The 17,526-nt window shown below is 38.6% G+C and overlaps 2 protein-coding genes across 2 annotated transcripts; both read left to right on the forward strand.

Annotated features, from left to right (window-relative positions):
* Positions 1–8,683: 8,683 nt before the first annotated feature.
* On the forward strand, positions 8,684–9,948 carry LOC147498655 (uncharacterized). Its single transcript, XM_086563303.1, has 2 exons — positions 8,684–9,246; positions 9,312–9,948. The coding sequence occupies exons 1-2, from the start codon at positions 8,684–8,686 to the stop codon at positions 9,946–9,948; spliced, it is 1,200 nt and encodes a 399-aa protein (XP_086419429.1).
* Positions 9,949–9,986: 38 nt separating this feature from the next.
* LOC147498656 (uncharacterized) lies at positions 9,987–10,298 on the forward strand. The gene has a single exon (XM_086563304.1). It carries the CDS (start codon positions 9,987–9,989, stop codon positions 10,296–10,298), a length of 312 nt encoding a protein of 103 aa, XP_086419430.1.
* Positions 10,299–17,526: the final 7,228 nt, after the last annotated feature.

The raw sequence follows: 17,526 nt of genomic DNA on the forward strand, positions 1-17,526 counted from the left end.
CCAATTTGCAATACCATGGATTGATGTACAGGCCCATTAACTCATGTGTCTAGGGCTAAACCCTAGCCACATGGCTTGCCACTTACGTATATTAATTTATGTCCATATTCGTTTCTTATCAAAGAGATAATTATCAATTAAGAGTCATGTTCAATTACGATTACTTGAGCTACAAGAAATCCCTACTCTACACATATAAATATCAAACTATTTTTCATACAGAACTACGTTCTTGAGACTTGATCCCATCGATAATTTGGGTATGTAGGCAACCGAAAGGTATAGTCTCATCATTCACTCAATCACCATCACTTTTCTAACTACTTTTCTACGTTCTTCATCTATTTCGTCGCCACTTAGTGTTTTGATCATATTTGGTCGAAACAATGCGTAAGAAGGGTTGTAATGCAGTAATGTAAGAATAATAAAACACACATTTGGAAGCTGATCAAAATTTCGATGAGTTTTTGCAATCATTTTTTTACCAATGTAAGAGGTTTCCAAATAAGCTAAAATTTTGTGGAGATGATCATTATGGTAAGTATATCATATTCACAAAAAATTAGGGTTAAATTTATTTTCTAGGTGAAGTTTTACTTGCATACTTATTTTAAGTTAACTTAAGTAGCTACTTTTTAGAGAAAGACTATAGACTATATATAGTCTTTCTTTAAAAAGTAGGAATAAGAAGAAACACAGTAAGGGATTTACACTAAAACATGATAGACGAAGAACTAAACTAAAATATAAGAAAAATGTTTCATCTCCCCTCCCAAGAGAAAGGAGCTTAACTCCTCATACTATGCTATGAATACAATATGAAAATGAACGATATTTATTGATGGTAATGGTGAAAAAAGTCTAAACTTTCTACTATCATAATTCTAGATCTAAGATGCAAAAACAATACTTCCCAGGATTAGATAAAACTAGGGTTTTTGTGCCTTATATCATGACTTACACGTTCGATCTAGGTAGAGATGCAATTCGGGAATTTATTTGGTATTAAATTCTCTTGAATAATTCTAGAAGCAATCCTGTAGAAGTTGGGTTCGTTTACACAAAAGTCAGACGTGGTCCACTTTACCTTACAAGCTATTTTCTTTTGAACAACTTTCAATTTTCTAATTCTTGTAAAATTCTGAATTCTTTTTCATGTTGATATCTTTTTCTCATGAATTCGGAACTAAGGCTATGAGATCAGTTTCAAGACTTTTCTAACTCAATTATTATCCTATTTTAGAGTCCCATTATGTTTGACACTTTTAGAGACAAATAAGATGTTTTTTGCCCTTGGCCTTTTGCTATAATTCCAAATGACTCGATCTCTTTCCCTCTATATTTAGCATTTAGGTTTTTTAACCTGTAAAAACTCAAATTGTATAATACTAGAACATTTAAATATAAAATTGAGACTAACATGCACGTAATTGAATATATAAATCATTATTTTTGAGCACTTATCAATTTCTTAAAATATTTACACAAGAAATGGCCTCCATTAAGAAAATAACAATTACAAGTCAATTGTAAGGTGAGTGTCAAATTTGTTATAAACACCTAGCTAGATACATGTTGTTTGGAATCAACATCATATTGAGGGGTGTGCACGGGTCAGTTCGGATTGGATTTGAGACTAAACCAATAACCAAACTAACTCTATCAGTTTTCAAATATATTTAACCGAACTAAACCAACTCATAAACATAACCGACCCAAAACCAACCAGTTTGATTCAGTCGATTTTATAAATTTGGCCGGTTTTATGCACACCCCTAATCATACCCACTTTCTATTAATTTTTCAAAATTTGGTTTGTAATAATAATATTCATGGACTTTGTAAGGGACTAAGGGTCCACAATTCATTATATCGTCGATACCAAAAAACAATCATTATATTGTGGTTGTCTAAGGGGCTATTTGTTTTTTTGGGTTAAGTTATAAGAGGGTCTTATAAGACCATGTGTTATAAGAGGGTCTTATAAGATGGTCTTATAAAGTGGTTTGTTTTTAATTTTAAGTTCCTCTTATAAGCACTTGTAAAAATAGAAAAAACAAATACATGACATCTTATAGATGGTTATTTGACAAATATAACCCTACTTTACATCACATTTAACTTGAATATATTAATTTGAAATAAACGTATAGTTTGATTTTCGGTTTCAAATCAATTTTGATAATTAGAATATCAATTTTAGGAAACTACCTTAATTGGCGGTGGTAGTGGTAGTGGTCTTAATAGCACGGTGGTGGTGGTAGTGGAGGTGATGATATTGGTTTTAATAGCATGGTGATAGTGGTGGTAGTAGAAGTAGTGGATATCTTAATAGCACGGTGGTGGTGGTGGTGATAGTGGAGGTGATGATATTGGTCTTAATAATACGGTGGTAGTGGTGGTGGTGGTGGTTTTAATAGCACAGTGGTAGTGGTGATAGTCTTAATAGTTCGATGGTAGTGGTGGTGGAGGTAATAATGGTGGTGGTAGTGGTGGTGGTGACAGTGGCGGCAGTGGTGGTGGTGGTGGTGGTAGTCGGTGGTGGTTAGAGTAATGGAGTTATTTGAAAAATAAGATAATGAAAATGGAAGAAGAGATAAATGAAATTTGAAAGTATATGGATGGGGTGTTTGAGTTATTTTTCAAATTATAAGACTTATAGAATTGAAGTAGATCTAATTTTGAATGCTTATAGAATTGGAGCTCTTTATAAGACATTTATAATAGAATGCCTCTTATAAGAGGCAAAAAACAAACAAAAAAAATGTCCAAAATCACTTGGCCACATCTTATAAGAGGTTATAAGACCTCAAGGTCTTATAAGAGGCAAAAACAAATGGCCCCTAAGACTTTCAGCTGTCTATTATCATGCTTTTTTTTTTTGACGTCGCACGAATGGAGCTATACATGACTACATGAGCACCTACTTGATGATCAATGACGACAATGTGTCGGTCTCAAACGTGAAATAGTTAAATTAGGACAGCAAAACGTGAAATTTTTTGTGAGCCGTGAGACTATGTTCTTCAATAAATTTCAGTTGTCCGAATTTCTCAGTAACTTTTTTCTCTCAATAATGATCTCTCAAATTAAAATCTTTATCAATGTTTTGGACTCACCTACATAATATTATTTGTTCCGTCCATGAAGGTGACGTATAACATTCGTATTAATTCAAACGAGATACCGCTGTGAGCCTTTGACCTCTCAGTTTTGTTTAGAGGATTAAAGGGTGAACCATTTTCAAGTGTTGCAGTGATGCTGTATATACCGAAACTTTGACAAGTCAAAAACTCGAAAATTCTAGAGAAATGTCAGTACTTGTGGAGATACTCCATCCGGTGGTATATATGACACGTTTCTCTTTACATATTCCTGAAAACATTGTTAGGATTTTGGCGTTTCCAAAGAACAATACATACATTTGAAGTTGATTTTTTTTTTTTTTTTTTTTTTTTTTTTTTTTTTCCTGTTAACACATTTGAAGTTGAGGTAAATACTCAAATGGCTGGTGATTTTTCATGTGTGATTCTTCGTGGTAACAAACCTAGGGTGTAGGGTGGCACGTGCAACTTTCATTACCAATCCTTATTCATCGCCCCAGCCCCCCACCTAACTTATTTGCTAAAAAAAAGTATATATGTAACGAACTCTATTTATTCTCACCTGTCTACGTGAGATTCTTGCAAGAGAGAAAAACAAATCTCCCAGAAAGAGAGGAGAGAGAGATGGAGGGAGTCTCTGCAAGTTCATGGAGAAGAAAAAAAGGGTATGAGAGACTAGACGGATCCGGTCGACGACGTAAAATCCCAGTGGTGGAACTAGGCGCATTGGGTTCATCTCAAAAAAGAAGGTTCAGCTGGAAAGTAAAAATTAAACCAAAGCTACGTTTCTTCCATTTATGCTCTCCTAAGAAATTTCTTACAAGACTTAGAGATGGTTATGTTAATATGATGTTAGGATTTGCTAATTCAAGAGTTTTCACCAATGGCTTTGGTTATAATGGTAATGAGACCATTGATAATGGTCTTAGAAGGGCCCCAGTTAAGGAGTATGATGAAAGATTGCTCATTGAGATCTATAAAGCGTTGATGGCCCAAGGACAATTGGTATCTCGTGATGCTTTCAAACCGGCGGACGGGATCGTATGTCGTTCTTAAGGCCACTTTTTATGTTTTCCCAATTTTCTGGGAACAGCTTCTTTCTCTTAAGTTTGTGCTCTCCCTAAGTAGTAGAGTCCGGTTTTGCTGTCCTAAAATACTGTGTCATAGTTGTCCAGACTCTGTATTGTCGGTTTCAACATTTGTGTGTAAATCTCGAGATATTATATAAGTGGTTGTGATCTATTTTGGATAGTTGGACAGCAAATTTTGAGACAGCATAACTCAGTTCGTAATCTGTATGTGTAAATTACTTTGGAACAATTAAGAATGAAACTTTGTTCGCAAATATTGCCATTTTCGGAGTAAATTACATTTGTTCCATACTTTCATTTGGGAATTGTTGCAAAACTGATAAACAGAAAGGGAAAAAATCAATCAATTAACTAATTAAGCATAGGTTTAATATGAAAAATGCTATTAGCCACTATTGCTTGCATCTTGTTACGTACATTGAGTGATGGGAATATGGGATATTGCTAAACACTGGCTTCCTTTTTCAGAACATATAACTCGCACACATAAAAGTTTTTTCCAGCCGTAAAAACAGCAATATTGCACAGGCAATGTGCAATCGATAGGTCACACAACCAACCAAAAATTTTATACTAACAATTCGATAAATTAGAAATTTTGAAAATATATAAATTAAGACTATAGAATATTTTGAATTTTTTTTTTAACATATGGAAAACAGGAAATACACAAAAAGACAAAAAAAAGTGACGAAGGGCACGAACGGTTTAACCAGCGTCTCCTCACGCCCATATATATATACTAGCCACTGTGGACGTGGACTCCACTGAGTTTTTTAAAAAAAAATTATAACTATTAAATTACTATTTTATCCCTAAAAATAACAAAAAAAAACAGAAAATTGCCAAATTGCCCCTGGGACGTACACCACCCCCACATTTTTCTATATATTAAAAATATTTTATCACTCAAACAGAACGAAAAAAAAATGGAAAATTACCAAATTGCTCCTGAGACATTCACCAAAACACTGTTACTCAATCCCCACATTTTTCTATATATTAAAGATAGGTAGAATAGATATAGCTGTAGTATCTAAATAATGTTTTTAAAGTAGGCTTAGGTTTATGTATATATTGACGGTCCAATAGCATATGGTAGCTGTATTGTGTATGACATTCTACAAAAATTGAAGGTATTCAACTCAACCCGGCCTACTTGGGTATTCGGCTGCATATAGTTCACCGCAAGTCATCGACCATCGTTACTCCAGTCATAGAACAAAATATCGCAATACGGTGAAATATCGACTCCTGAAAGTACGATATATATCGGGATATTTCCCTTTCTTTGTCGATATTTAACACTGCATGATCTGTAAATTTTGACCATATGTTAACGATATACTAATAAATATCAATATTATCGCGATATTGACCATATGTTAACGATATACTGATAAATAGAAACGAGGGTTTCAAACTTCCAATCCATTGAAGAAATCATGAATAACAATTCCATATTTTCTTCCATGTTACAAGTTGAAGACATACCATGGACACGCACCCCAAATCAAAATTGATTCTACTTTCTCCCTCTTTTCATATAAAAATGTCATCACCATAAAACCATCTCAATTTTCTTCTTTGATTTCACTTCATAGTCTTCCATCTTACATCTCTTTTCCTTGAAACAAGTATTAAAAATGAGAAAAAAGAAAGGAGGAAGATGAGCTATAGAAGAAGAAGTTTTTTTTTATCTAAAAAACTCTTTTCTAGATAGTAGAGCCTAAAAAAACGACCTAGTTGTAACTTTCTCTCGCAATAAAACATAGTGGGCAATTTCCCAGGTCTTGTTATCAGTTAACAAAGTCAACATATCGTGGATATTTTGAATTTAGTAGGTTATCGCGAATTTATCGTGATATATCCATATTTATCGACGATATTTACAGTTTTTACATGAGATAATATCTTTGACATATCCTCGACAGAATCATATCTTTTCTTAAATACTCAATAAATATCGCAATATATCGTGATATATCGCGATATTTTGTACTATGACTCTAGTAATGAGTCCCCACTCCCAACTGTTGTGCATCCAAATTTGCTGCTGAAACTTTTAGCTTGTGCTGATTCTTGATTGTTCACATCAACGAATAATCAACAGTGTGTAATCGCATGTGACCAAAAATAATCATCTATCTTGTGTAATTTCATTTTGTTTGGGCACAGATTAGAGTATTTTATTAGAGTAATTCTACGTAGACAGGCATTTTGGCCTAGTTTAGTGACTGGCTGACTTGTCTGGCAATTTTCTACTATTCTCTAAAATCCACTACTCAAACAAAGAAAACAAAATTATTCTACTACCCTTCTTATTCCCAATTTCTCATCTAATAATGTTTTAGAGCTTCTAGAGTATGCGGGATGTATGGGTGTCTTATATCTTGATTGCAATACATTTTAGAGCAATACATGCGCACCCTTGCTTGATGAGTGGCCGGATGTGAGAGTACATCTGTTAGATTTTGCAATAATGTTTTATACCCTTAGACTCTGTAAATTGAAATTCTTTATTACTAAAGAACATAAAATTAGAAGAAAATTTTATTTGAGAATTGAGTTTGTTAGAAAAGAAGATTCCAAAAATTTATTAATGAAAAAGGGTTTTCACAAGTTTTGCACTTGTAAAGAGATTTTGTCTCCAACCAAAACATAAAGATACCATCTTCTATTTTTTTTTTTTTAAAAAAAAAAACTAAAAATTAGTCTTGTTCAGTGTTCACAAGTGGAAAAGAGTTGGGAATCAATATTACCTAATACCTACAATTACAAAAGAAGGGATTAGGGCTATTTTGGGTTTTTAATTTTTTTGTTATGTGAAAAAGATGTTAAAGAATTAGAAATAACTTGCCACATCATCCATATCACTAAACCAGGCCAAAAATAATGCTGCCCTAGAATTATTGATTTTATTAAGTGCTGAAAATGCTTACTTCGTGCTTGGTTTAAACTTTAAAGTCTTTAAACTATTCTTGTAATTACAAAACTACAAATGTAAATTAGAATTGTGAGTGGAAATAGCATGTGTGTTAGCGCCAATATCAAAGAAGTACATGTGAAGAACGGGTCCAAAGGAAACAAAATATCGCTCATCTTACGGCGGGTATCACTGAGTCTGAGATCAATTATTGTGCAGCTCATTGCTTACCTCTTGGAAAAGAATCCAAGATACTTGAAGGCTGTTTCACCACATAAAATGTATGTAACTCCAAACCCCTCTTCCTCTCAGCCGTCTCCCCCTCCTAGATCCCTTTTATTTGGTCTCTTTTGACTTTTTGAGCCACTTCGTGACCCTTCTAATCTCACAGTTCAATATATCGACACGTGTCTATTCTATTTAGTTTTTGCTGTTGTACTCCTGTGCCATTCAATCTTAGTATCCACCAAGCCCAATTGCCATTTTAGGGTAAAACTCCCTAAACTAGATGAATATGTTGAACGTGGGGGACGACTGAGATTGGGATTATGAGACTGGACTTTGGAGAGCTGCTTGTCATGGGCAAATATCGTCAACCTGATATTCCAGCCCGAATGTCGTAACTAACTCGAGATATCGATATGACTGTCGGTATCTTGTACATAAGTTTGTGTTATAGGAACAAGCGGGAAAATGAAGGATGTAGTGGCCCAATAATGAGAGGTGGACTAGGTCAACATGATAAGGAATATGATGTAATATAATAGGGGAAGTTGAGGAGTATGGATTCGTGACTGCGGAACCCTATACTGTGGACGTGGCATAGGTACGACGAAAAGAGAGACCGAGGGATGGAAATACAGGTAGACGAACCAGATGAAGTGGAGAAGGGGTATAAAAAGAAGAGAATGGAGAGAAGAAAAGAGGAGGCCGCACAATAAAAAAAGAGAGAGGAGAGAAAGAAAAAGAGATAGAGAGAAAGACTAGTTCTAGATGAGTTTTTAGCTCTTCGGTTCTTATTTGTAGTACGGCGAAAAAAGGGACCGAGGGATGGAAAGACAGGTGGACGAACCAGATGAAGTGGAGAAGGGGTATAAAAAGAAGCGGATGGAGAGAAGAAAAGAGGAGGCCGCACAATAAAAAAAGAGAGAGGAGAGAAAGAAAAAGAGATAGAGAGAAAGACTAGTTATAGATGAGCTTTTAGCTATTCGATTCTTACTTGTAGTTTTTAGGTTTATACATTTGGCGTCGTCTATGGGGACCAAAGAGATTGTATAAGGTAGAAATGGCACCGAAAGTGAAGAGAGGGGTAGGCAGACCAATGAGGGCAGTGGTGCAAGAGCCAACACTAGAGGTGGTGATTGATGAGGAGGGAGATCAAGAGGAGGAGCAGGAAACAGAAGAGACCCGACTTATGCGATAGGAGATCGTGAGATTGAGAGAGGAGAATGACGAATTGAGGAGGGGAAAAAAAAAGAGTGGAGGAAGAAGAAGTAGGTGAGGAGTTTGACGATGAGGAGGGTGGGCTGAACCTTGTCGAAAACCCGGTGGCTGGCTTGACCATGGAACAAGTCCAGGAGATGATAGACAATGATAGAGAAGTGAATTGGCAGCAGGCAAAGGGTCGTGAGGGAGCAGCTAACCAAGTGGTAGCCAGACTGAATCACAATCCATTAGTGGACAACATCTGGGCGTCGGAGGTGCCGAAGCGTTTCAAACAACCTAGGTTCAAAAGATATGATGGCAAAGGAGACCCGGCGGACCACATTCATCATTTCCGACAACAGATGCCTCTTTGGCAAGAGGCTCGATATGATAGACTGCGGTGTATGATGTTCCCGGCCAGTCTGAAAGGAGGGGCGTCGCACTGGTATTACCGGTTGCCAGCGGGAAGCATAAGTAATTTTCAAGGGTTGGAACAGGCGTTTATAGATCACTTCATACACCAGAAAAAGCGAGTGGTGGATATCCCGGCATTGTTCAATGTTCGACAAAGATCCGCAGAGTCAGTAAAGGAGTATCTGTGTCGATTCAAGGCCGAGACATCGAAGGTTGAAAATCTGGATGAGAGAACCGCAGTGATCGCATTTGAAAGGGGGTTGCAGCCAGGAATAGGAGTACACCAGTTTGTGGCGAAGAACGAGTTGCAACCTTGCATGAGCTATATCCGCGGGTGGAAAAATATATCAGGTATGAGGACACCATACAGAAGGAGTCTAAGAGATCAGGAAAAGCAGTGTTATCGTTGGAGAAAGACAGGGAACATCGAAGGGGGGAGGTGACCGAAAAGGGAGGCGGAGGGTATCGTGGATACCCCCCAAGGGCAGAAAGAAGCCGGGAGGGAATTCGAAGGGAGAACAGAGAAAGGAAGCCCTACCACGAGATAGAAGTGACACCGCTGAATGGACCCCTGAGCGAAATATTGCCATTGATTAAGAACTGGCAGGGATATGAAGGGCCGCGGAACACACCAATAGAACTACCTGATAAGCCTTTATGTGTATATTATCAGATACAGAATCATGAGACTGACGACTATTACGCACTAAAGTGGTTGGTTCAAAGATTGGTGGAAAAAGGGAGGATAGCGGAGTTTGTGAGGGGTGCACAGAATGAGGAGCGCTTGCCGTGCCAGGACCGAATACTGGGAACTATTAATGTGATTTTTAGTGGGGAGGTGCTAAGTCATAATGCTCATAGAGATAGAGTGAGGAGAACCGCGAGCATACAGCAGATCAATGACGGGACAGATAGGCCGCGACCAAGGGTAGGGTCAGCGAAGGACAGAGACAGGATTGCTTTAGCAGTGCGGACCTACGGGCAGTAGATTCTCCCCATGAAGATGCGTTGGTCATCACTGTAGCGATGGGCAATTACATGGTGAAGAGGGTGTTGATCAATTGTGGCATTGTAGTGGATTTGTTGTTTAAAGGAGCCTTGGAAGAAATGGGGATTGATCCTAAGCAATTGAGGACCCCGCGAACCAATTTATATGGGTTCAATAGGAGTATGACGGAGCCTATGGGGGAACTCTTATTGCCTGTAACCGCGTGCCTAGTGATGGTCTTCACTCGGTTTATGGTGGTAGATTCTTCTTCTCAGTACAACGCGATTTTAGGGAGGCAGTGGATTCACGAGATGAAGGTTGTCCCGTCGACGTACTACCAAGTGATATGATTTCCCACTCCGACGGGCATGTATGAAGTTCGCAGAGATTAGGTGACAGCCAATAACAATCATCGAGGTACGGTGAAATAGTTGGTTCGCAGACCAGAATGAGAGAATCCAAACCCTAGGAAGAGGCAAGCATAGCAATTATAGTGTGCCTCTGGGGAGGGGGAGGAGGAGTCAGCAGTGGGTCCGAAGACGCTCGATGAGATTGAAGTAGTAAATGTTGGTGAGGGGGAGGAAGAGAGGTTCACGTCGGTAGGGTCCAGTTTGCCGGAGGAGTGGAAGAGTAAGTTAATACAATTCTTGGCAGAAAACAAAGATGTGTTTGCGTAGGTAATCGAGGATGTTATGGGATTAGACCCAGAGTTCGCGTGTCATCGGTTACACATGAAGGAAGTTGCCAAGCCAGTGAGGCAAAGGATGCAGAGCATCAGACCAAAGTATGTGGAGGGCATTCGTGAAGGGCTCGGTTAAAAGGAGCTGGAATAATACAAGAAGTAGAATTCACAGATTGGCTGTCCAATGTGGTCGCGGTACCTAAAAAGAATGGCAAGGTTCATATGTGTGTCGATTTTACAGATGTGAATGTAGAGTGTCCGTAGAATAGCTATCCCATGCCGCGGGTGGATGAATTGGTGGATAGGACAGCATGATTTAATATTTTATCGTTCATGGATGCATCTACAGGGTATAACCAGGTCGCGATGTACAGACCGGATAAGGAGAAGACAACATTTGTCGTAGAAGGCAACACTTATTGCTATACAAGGATGTCATTTGGATTGAAGAATGTCAGAGCCACCTTCCAGAGGTTGGGAGAGAAAATGTTCGAAAGCAAGATTCGGAAGGGGATTGAAATATACATAGATGACATGGTGGAAAAAAGTATGTTTGAGGAGGAGCATTTAGAGGGCTTGAGAGAGACCTTTGAGATACTGCAAAAATACAATCTGAAGTTGAATCCAGAGAAATGCACATTTGGACTGACAATGGAAAAGTTCTTGGGCTACATTATGACTCACCGGGGAGTAGAGGCTAATCCCGAACAGATAAGAGCCTTGGTGGAGATGCTGTCACCACAGAATGTTAAGGAAGTGCAACGGCTTGCTAGTAGGATTGCGGCTTTGAATAGGTTCATTTCCAAGTCATCTGATAAGAGCCCAAAACTGTAGTTTTAACCCCTTAATAATCATACTTTTAGACCAATTATGTGAGTAATAATTAAGAGTTAATACTGATTACGTGTTTTTATGTATTTCAGGCTTCAAAGTCAATTATGTGCAGGAATGTGCCACTTTGATGAGATAAAGGAGCAATGGTTGGTTACTAAGGAGTTCGGTGATTAAAGGCCAAGATTCAAGAAGACGAAGCCTTTGTAAAGCCTGGTCAAAAGATAAAAAGTCAAAGTCCACGCGCAAAGTGAAAAAAATTGCACAAAGACAGCAGAACTTCCGAAGACCATATCTTTGGACTCAGACCTTGGAATTGGGCCTACCTTATGTCAAAACGACCGGCTCGGAAAGAGCTTTCCAATAGACCAAGCCTTGACCCAATCAGAGGAGTAGAAGTGGACGAAAAGTCTGCTGAAGCCAACTGCAGCTGAAGAGGCCTCTTTGGACTGAAAGAATTGGGTTTTGGGCCTGATTCTCTGGCCCAAAACATGGCTCCAAGCCCATGCACGATTTTTGGATCTGGATGTATAAAAACAAAAGCTTAGCTCTTTGTTAATGGTAGCTAGTTAGACCTAAATTAAGATATAGAATTCTAGATCTAGTTTTATTAATTAATTAAGTTTTAGTTCCATTTTAATTCCTGTTTTAGATTAAATTCTTGAATCATTGTTCTTGATTGATTAGATAAATAAAATAGTTAGTTTGTCAATTTCGAATTTGGTTATTTCCATTCTAGATCTAATTTCAATTCTTGTTCTTATTTCATTCCAGCCATTAAATTAGATTCATTATTGTTAGATTAAGTAAATTTCGAATCTTGATATTATGTTTAGTTATAATAATATGGGAAATGTTAGTTTGATGACTCAAGGCTAAAACCTCCATTAGAGGGGTTGATGAAGCCTTGATGAAAACTTAGTGGTTAGTATAGAATTGGTTGTAGAATCTATTCCACTCTAGAAGGTCGTGTTTCGCCATGAGAATGGGTGGACGACCTCACATGCTAGTTAGTATCCGTAGGAATGCCATGAACACTAGGGATTAGAACTTCGAAGTTCTTGCCGGAAAAACGTAAGAATCGAGATACGACAATCTATACTAGGAAATTAAGTTGGAATAGAGGTGGATTGAATTCCCTCTATTTCTTTATCTATATTCAAACAATCGTATTTCCGTAGCTTTAGTAGATTAACTTTAGTTTATATTTTATCTTGTTATTTATTATATCTTGTTATTTAAATTAACGGCGTCTTGTTAGCATAACATTTAAGTAAAGCTCTCATTAGACTTAAGACTGATTTCTTAGACTTAGAAAACAATCCATGCTAGGGAACTAGGAGTGGAGCGAACTTCCTACTCCACTTAGTGCAATTAGCGATCGAGTAGAAAGCTTTGATAAACATAAGAGATAAAAGATCGGTTTTAGTTTACTTACGTTTGAATTCATCGCTCATTTCGTGAGGTAAACTATTCATTTTACATTTATCAAATGGTATTTGCCATCTTAGTTGCACTTTAGCATTGTTTTCATAGTAGAAGTAGTCATTTTTAAGTCCCATTAAACCCACCCACCCTTGGTTGTTTCATCTTGTGGTTGCCCATTTCAGCTTTGACAAATTCGCGAAAAATACGGATAACCACCAAGGAGAGCGCGTGACCCGTGCTAAGTTCTTGGAATTTAAATCTTACTTGGCGAAGCCAGCCATACATACCAAGCGACCAGCTCCAAACATAATAATTCGAATTTACCTTTGGCGACCATACCCATGGAGCGCGACCGCTAAAAAACACACTGTAATTTGAAAATTACCGGAGCGATCAAGCCCTATCTGGCCTTGGCCACAATGTTAAAAATTTTCGGTTTCGGCGGTTTTGATTCAAACTTTGATCTTTCATATTTTTCAGTGTTCTAACCTCTCTATACACTTTGAACAAGCCGTAAACAAGACGCTATTCATAAAGCGAAAGCAAGGGCGCTTATCGGTATTCCTTTCTTCCATACCTCGCATTTCCGTTAGAGGTTTTCTACTAGTATATCGAGAATTGTTTGGAGTGTTGCATGTTTAGTTAAGCTCAACTTAGTCTTGCATGAGATTAAGGTCCGGTCAACAAAACAACAAACGTAATTACCGCGCAACAAACAAGTCTATCTAGTATACCACACACTACACCTCTAGCTACTATTTCACACACACCACCCCGACATAATGGGGAAGAAAGAGAGACTCCTCTCTCCGACTTTTACAAAGCCTTGAGCGATAGCCCTAAATCGTGCATCGTTCTAGCGGACCCGATTAGGGATTTTGAATCCCCAAACATATTTAATTTGTTACCCGCTTTTCATGGGTTAGACCATGAAAAACCTTATCGGCTACATCGTAGGATTGAACAAGTCCTTACAACATTCCATCATCCTACGGTAGGTCGCGAACAAATTAAACCGAGGGTATTCCCTTTCACATTAGCCGATAAAGGCGTCTTGGTTAACTTAACCCAAAGCCCTAATTACTATGGACTCGTGGGCTAAACTTGTTCACCGTTTATGGAACATTTTACCCACCCCTAAAGATGGATGAGATGCTTTCCAAGATTCATTTTTCCGATAGAATCCTCATGAATCATTTTCGAGGGCATGGAATCGTTTCACCGATCTCCTTATAGAGTGTCCACATCATAACTTAGCGAAAAGACACCGTTGGTTAGGTGCCTTTTCAAAGGTCTTCTACACCACCATAAAGAAGTCATTGACATAATGAATGGGGGTAGTTTCCTAAGTAAAGGAGCCTCGAGGCTTACAAATTTTTAGAAGACCAAACTAAACGGAATAATAATTGGGGGGGTAGTGATGATATCCCCTTTCAGCTAGTTCTTCTTCAATGCGATCAAGGCGGCGGTATGTTTGAGAAGAAAACCGATCGAAACTTAAAAATTTAATCGAATCTCTAACTAAAAAGTAGAGGCTATTTACGCTCAACAAAAGCCTATCCCGTCATGAATGTAAACTCCAACCCATGTAATTTCTGTTTGAGTCCGAGAGCACCCTGGCGATTATTGTCCTCTAGCTTATGAACAACAACCACGAACAAGATAATGTTTACTCTATTAATAACTATCCTATTCCTAAGCCCTTGGAGACAACATCCCAACTTCAGTTGGAGAAATAATCAACAAGTAACACCTCCGAGGTACAATAATCAAAGCGTTAGGCAAGCAAACAATTATAACCAAGCTCCACCTAGGCAAGAACAAGGTCAAGGGAATTATAATAATTATAACAACCAAAGCGCTTGACCACGACAAGGTCAAGCACAAGGTCGAATAATTATAATAATTATAATACCAATAGAGGTATCGTTCGGTTAATAATAATAACTATCACAACCCACCCATAAATAATCAACGAGAGATAGTTCGATCGCACCACCCGTGACTACTACACCTACACAACCGATCGTGTCGACGCTTCTTTATACAAGTTACCCAACAACTTTTCCGGACAATGACTCAATCAAACCAACAGATTTTACAATCCATAAATCGGGGCATACAACGGTTAGCCCAAGCGAAAGCCCAACCTAAAGGCGTGTTTCGGGACAAAGCGATACCAAACCCTAAAACGGCAAACCACAGCCTTTGAGGGTAAACGGTAATTATAGTGCGGAAACTACAATCGTAGGTGACCTAAATGCCATCACCACTCTCGTTTACGGAAGAGTGGTTGATAACAAAAGTAACTTCGCCTATAGTTACCCCATCGATTACTCCTACACCGGATATCGAACTAGATACCGCGAATAGAAACCGAGGAGCCAAGGTTAAATCACAACCAAAGAAACCGAAAAGCCAAGGTTACACAGCAAGTAGAGCCATATCACGAAATATAGAAGCGAAACCACCGTTCCCTCAAAAATTAGCCATGCTAACCCGGGGATACAAACTTTGAGGAAATTAGGAGCGTTTTCAAGAATCTAACGATAAACCTTCCTTTTCTCGAAGCTATTAAAAGCTACCTAACCACGCTAAGTTTCTTAAAGAGTTGTGCACTACTAGGTAAGACCAACATACCTAAAGGCCTTTTAAACTGAGCGGTTCCAACTTTATCCGAAAAATAATGGAATTGTTAAGTACAAGGACCACGGTAGATCCCATCTTTGTAAAATGCACCTTAGGAGATTCCCACCACGACGCCGCCTTATTATTAGACACGGGGCGAGTGTTAACTTACTCCCCGTATTACTTATATAAACAAATAGGTCTACGGAAATGCAACCTACAAAAATAGCGTTGCAATTAGCGGACGAGTCAATTAAGTATCCTAAAGGTGTAGTGGAAAACGTGCTTGTTAAGGTTCGAGGATTTCTACTATCCTGCTGATTTTGTTATCCTCGATCTGAGAAATTAAGCTAATGACTCTGTACCGATCATCTTAGGGCACCCGCTTCTTGGCAACCGCCAATGCGCTTTATAAATTGTAGCGATGGAAAGATGTCCTTATCTTTTGGCCATCTTTCGTAGGGTAAATGTTTTAAAATGATGAAACAGTTACCCGGATTAGATGCGTAGATGGGGAGGTTAGCATGATCGAGAGTTTAGCTCAAGATTATTTTAACAACACGTTTCCACGAAAACAATATGTACAAATTCCTTTCTTTTGGAACTTCAGATTTTGTAAATGACTCCTACTTAGAGGAAGTCAACACCATCCTGGAGTCCACACCAATTGTAGACCCGTCGGTTGCTCCATATACTGATTACGAAGACTTGCTTCCTTCATTCTTCATTCGCAAGATAAGGACACTTATGAAACATCAACGGACATTCCGTCCACACGGTTAGCAAACCTCTTCCCCGAGTTAAAATATATTCAACTTGATCCGGATGGTAGTCACCCCGATAATTATATCTTCTCTGTTAACTAAGGATGAAGAGACATGTTTAATAAGGGTGATTAGGGAACATCGGTCTGCGATTGGTTGGTCCCTAGCCGACATTAAAGGGAATTGACCCTAATGTTTGCACTCATCATTATCCATTTGGAGGATAACGCGAAGACTTCGCGAACCTCGGCGTCGCTTGAACCCTGCCATGAAAGAGGTGGTTAGGGAAGAAGTCTTGCGATTACTCGATCGCGGGTATTATATACCCAATCTCCGATATGGCGAATGGGTAAGTCCCATTCATGTAGTTCCTAAGAAATCGGGGAGTTACCATGGTGCGTAACGGGAAGGGTGACTATGTTGTCACTCGAGGTCCTATGAAATGGAGAATCTGTATTGATTCTGAGGGCGTTTAAATGCTATGACCGCGAAAGGATCACTTTCCGCCTTATTTATAGCTGCTAGAACGTCTAGCTGGTCATGCCTTTTATTGTTTTCTGGATGGCTACTCCGGCTATTTTCAGATTATTATTGATATTGATGACCAAGAAAAGACAACCTTCACATGTCCGCCGGAACATATGCCTATAATCGAATGCCTTTTTGGCCTTTGTAATGCCCCCGTACCTTCCAGTGATGTATGCTTCATATATTTAGTGACATGGTAGAGCACTTTATGGAAGTGTTCATGGATGATTTTTCTATCTATGGAGACTCCTTTTGAGAATGCTTGTCTAACATGTCTAAGGTCTTGACGGTGTGAAGAAAAGAGCCTCGTTTTAAATTGGGAAAAGTGTCATTTCATGGTCAAAAGGGCATAGTACTAGGTCATATTGTATCTAGTGATGGCATCGAAGTAGATAAAGCCAAACTAGATAAGATAGCGACCCTACCTAAACCCGGGACTGTCCGGTGAGATTAGAACCTTTCTAGGCCATGCGGGGGGTTTTATAGGCGTTTCATTAAAGATTTTTCGAAAATAGCTAGGCCTTTAACTAACCTGCTTTTGAAGGATGCAATCTTTGATTTTAATTTTAACTGTAAACAGGCTTTTGAAACCTTAAAAGCCGCCAACCAACTTGCACCTATTATCTGACCTCTGATTGGTCTAAACCTTTCGAACTCATGTGTGATGCTAGTGACTATCGCGGTTAGTGCTTTGTCTTCTTGGGACGAAACTAGATA

The sequence above is a fragment of the Coptis chinensis genome, chromosome 5 (assembly GCF_015680905.1).
Source record: "Coptis chinensis isolate HL-2020 chromosome 5, ASM1568090v1, whole genome shotgun sequence".
NCBI lineage: Eukaryota > Viridiplantae > Streptophyta > Magnoliopsida > Ranunculales > Ranunculaceae > Coptis > Coptis chinensis.

Excerpts from the sequence above, each read along its gene's own strand:
- LOC147498656 (XM_086563304.1), top strand. The coding sequence starts at position 9,987 with ATGGGCAATTACATGGTGAAGAGGGTGTTGATCAATTGTGGCATTGTA.
- LOC147498655 (XM_086563303.1), top strand. The coding sequence starts at position 8,684 with ATGGAACAAGTCCAGGAGATGATAGACAATGATAGAGAAGTGAATTGG. Across the intron at positions 9,247-9,311 it reads CCAGGAATAGGAGTACACCA|GTATGAGGACACCATACAGA; the intron begins GTTTGTGGCGAA and ends AAAATATATCAG.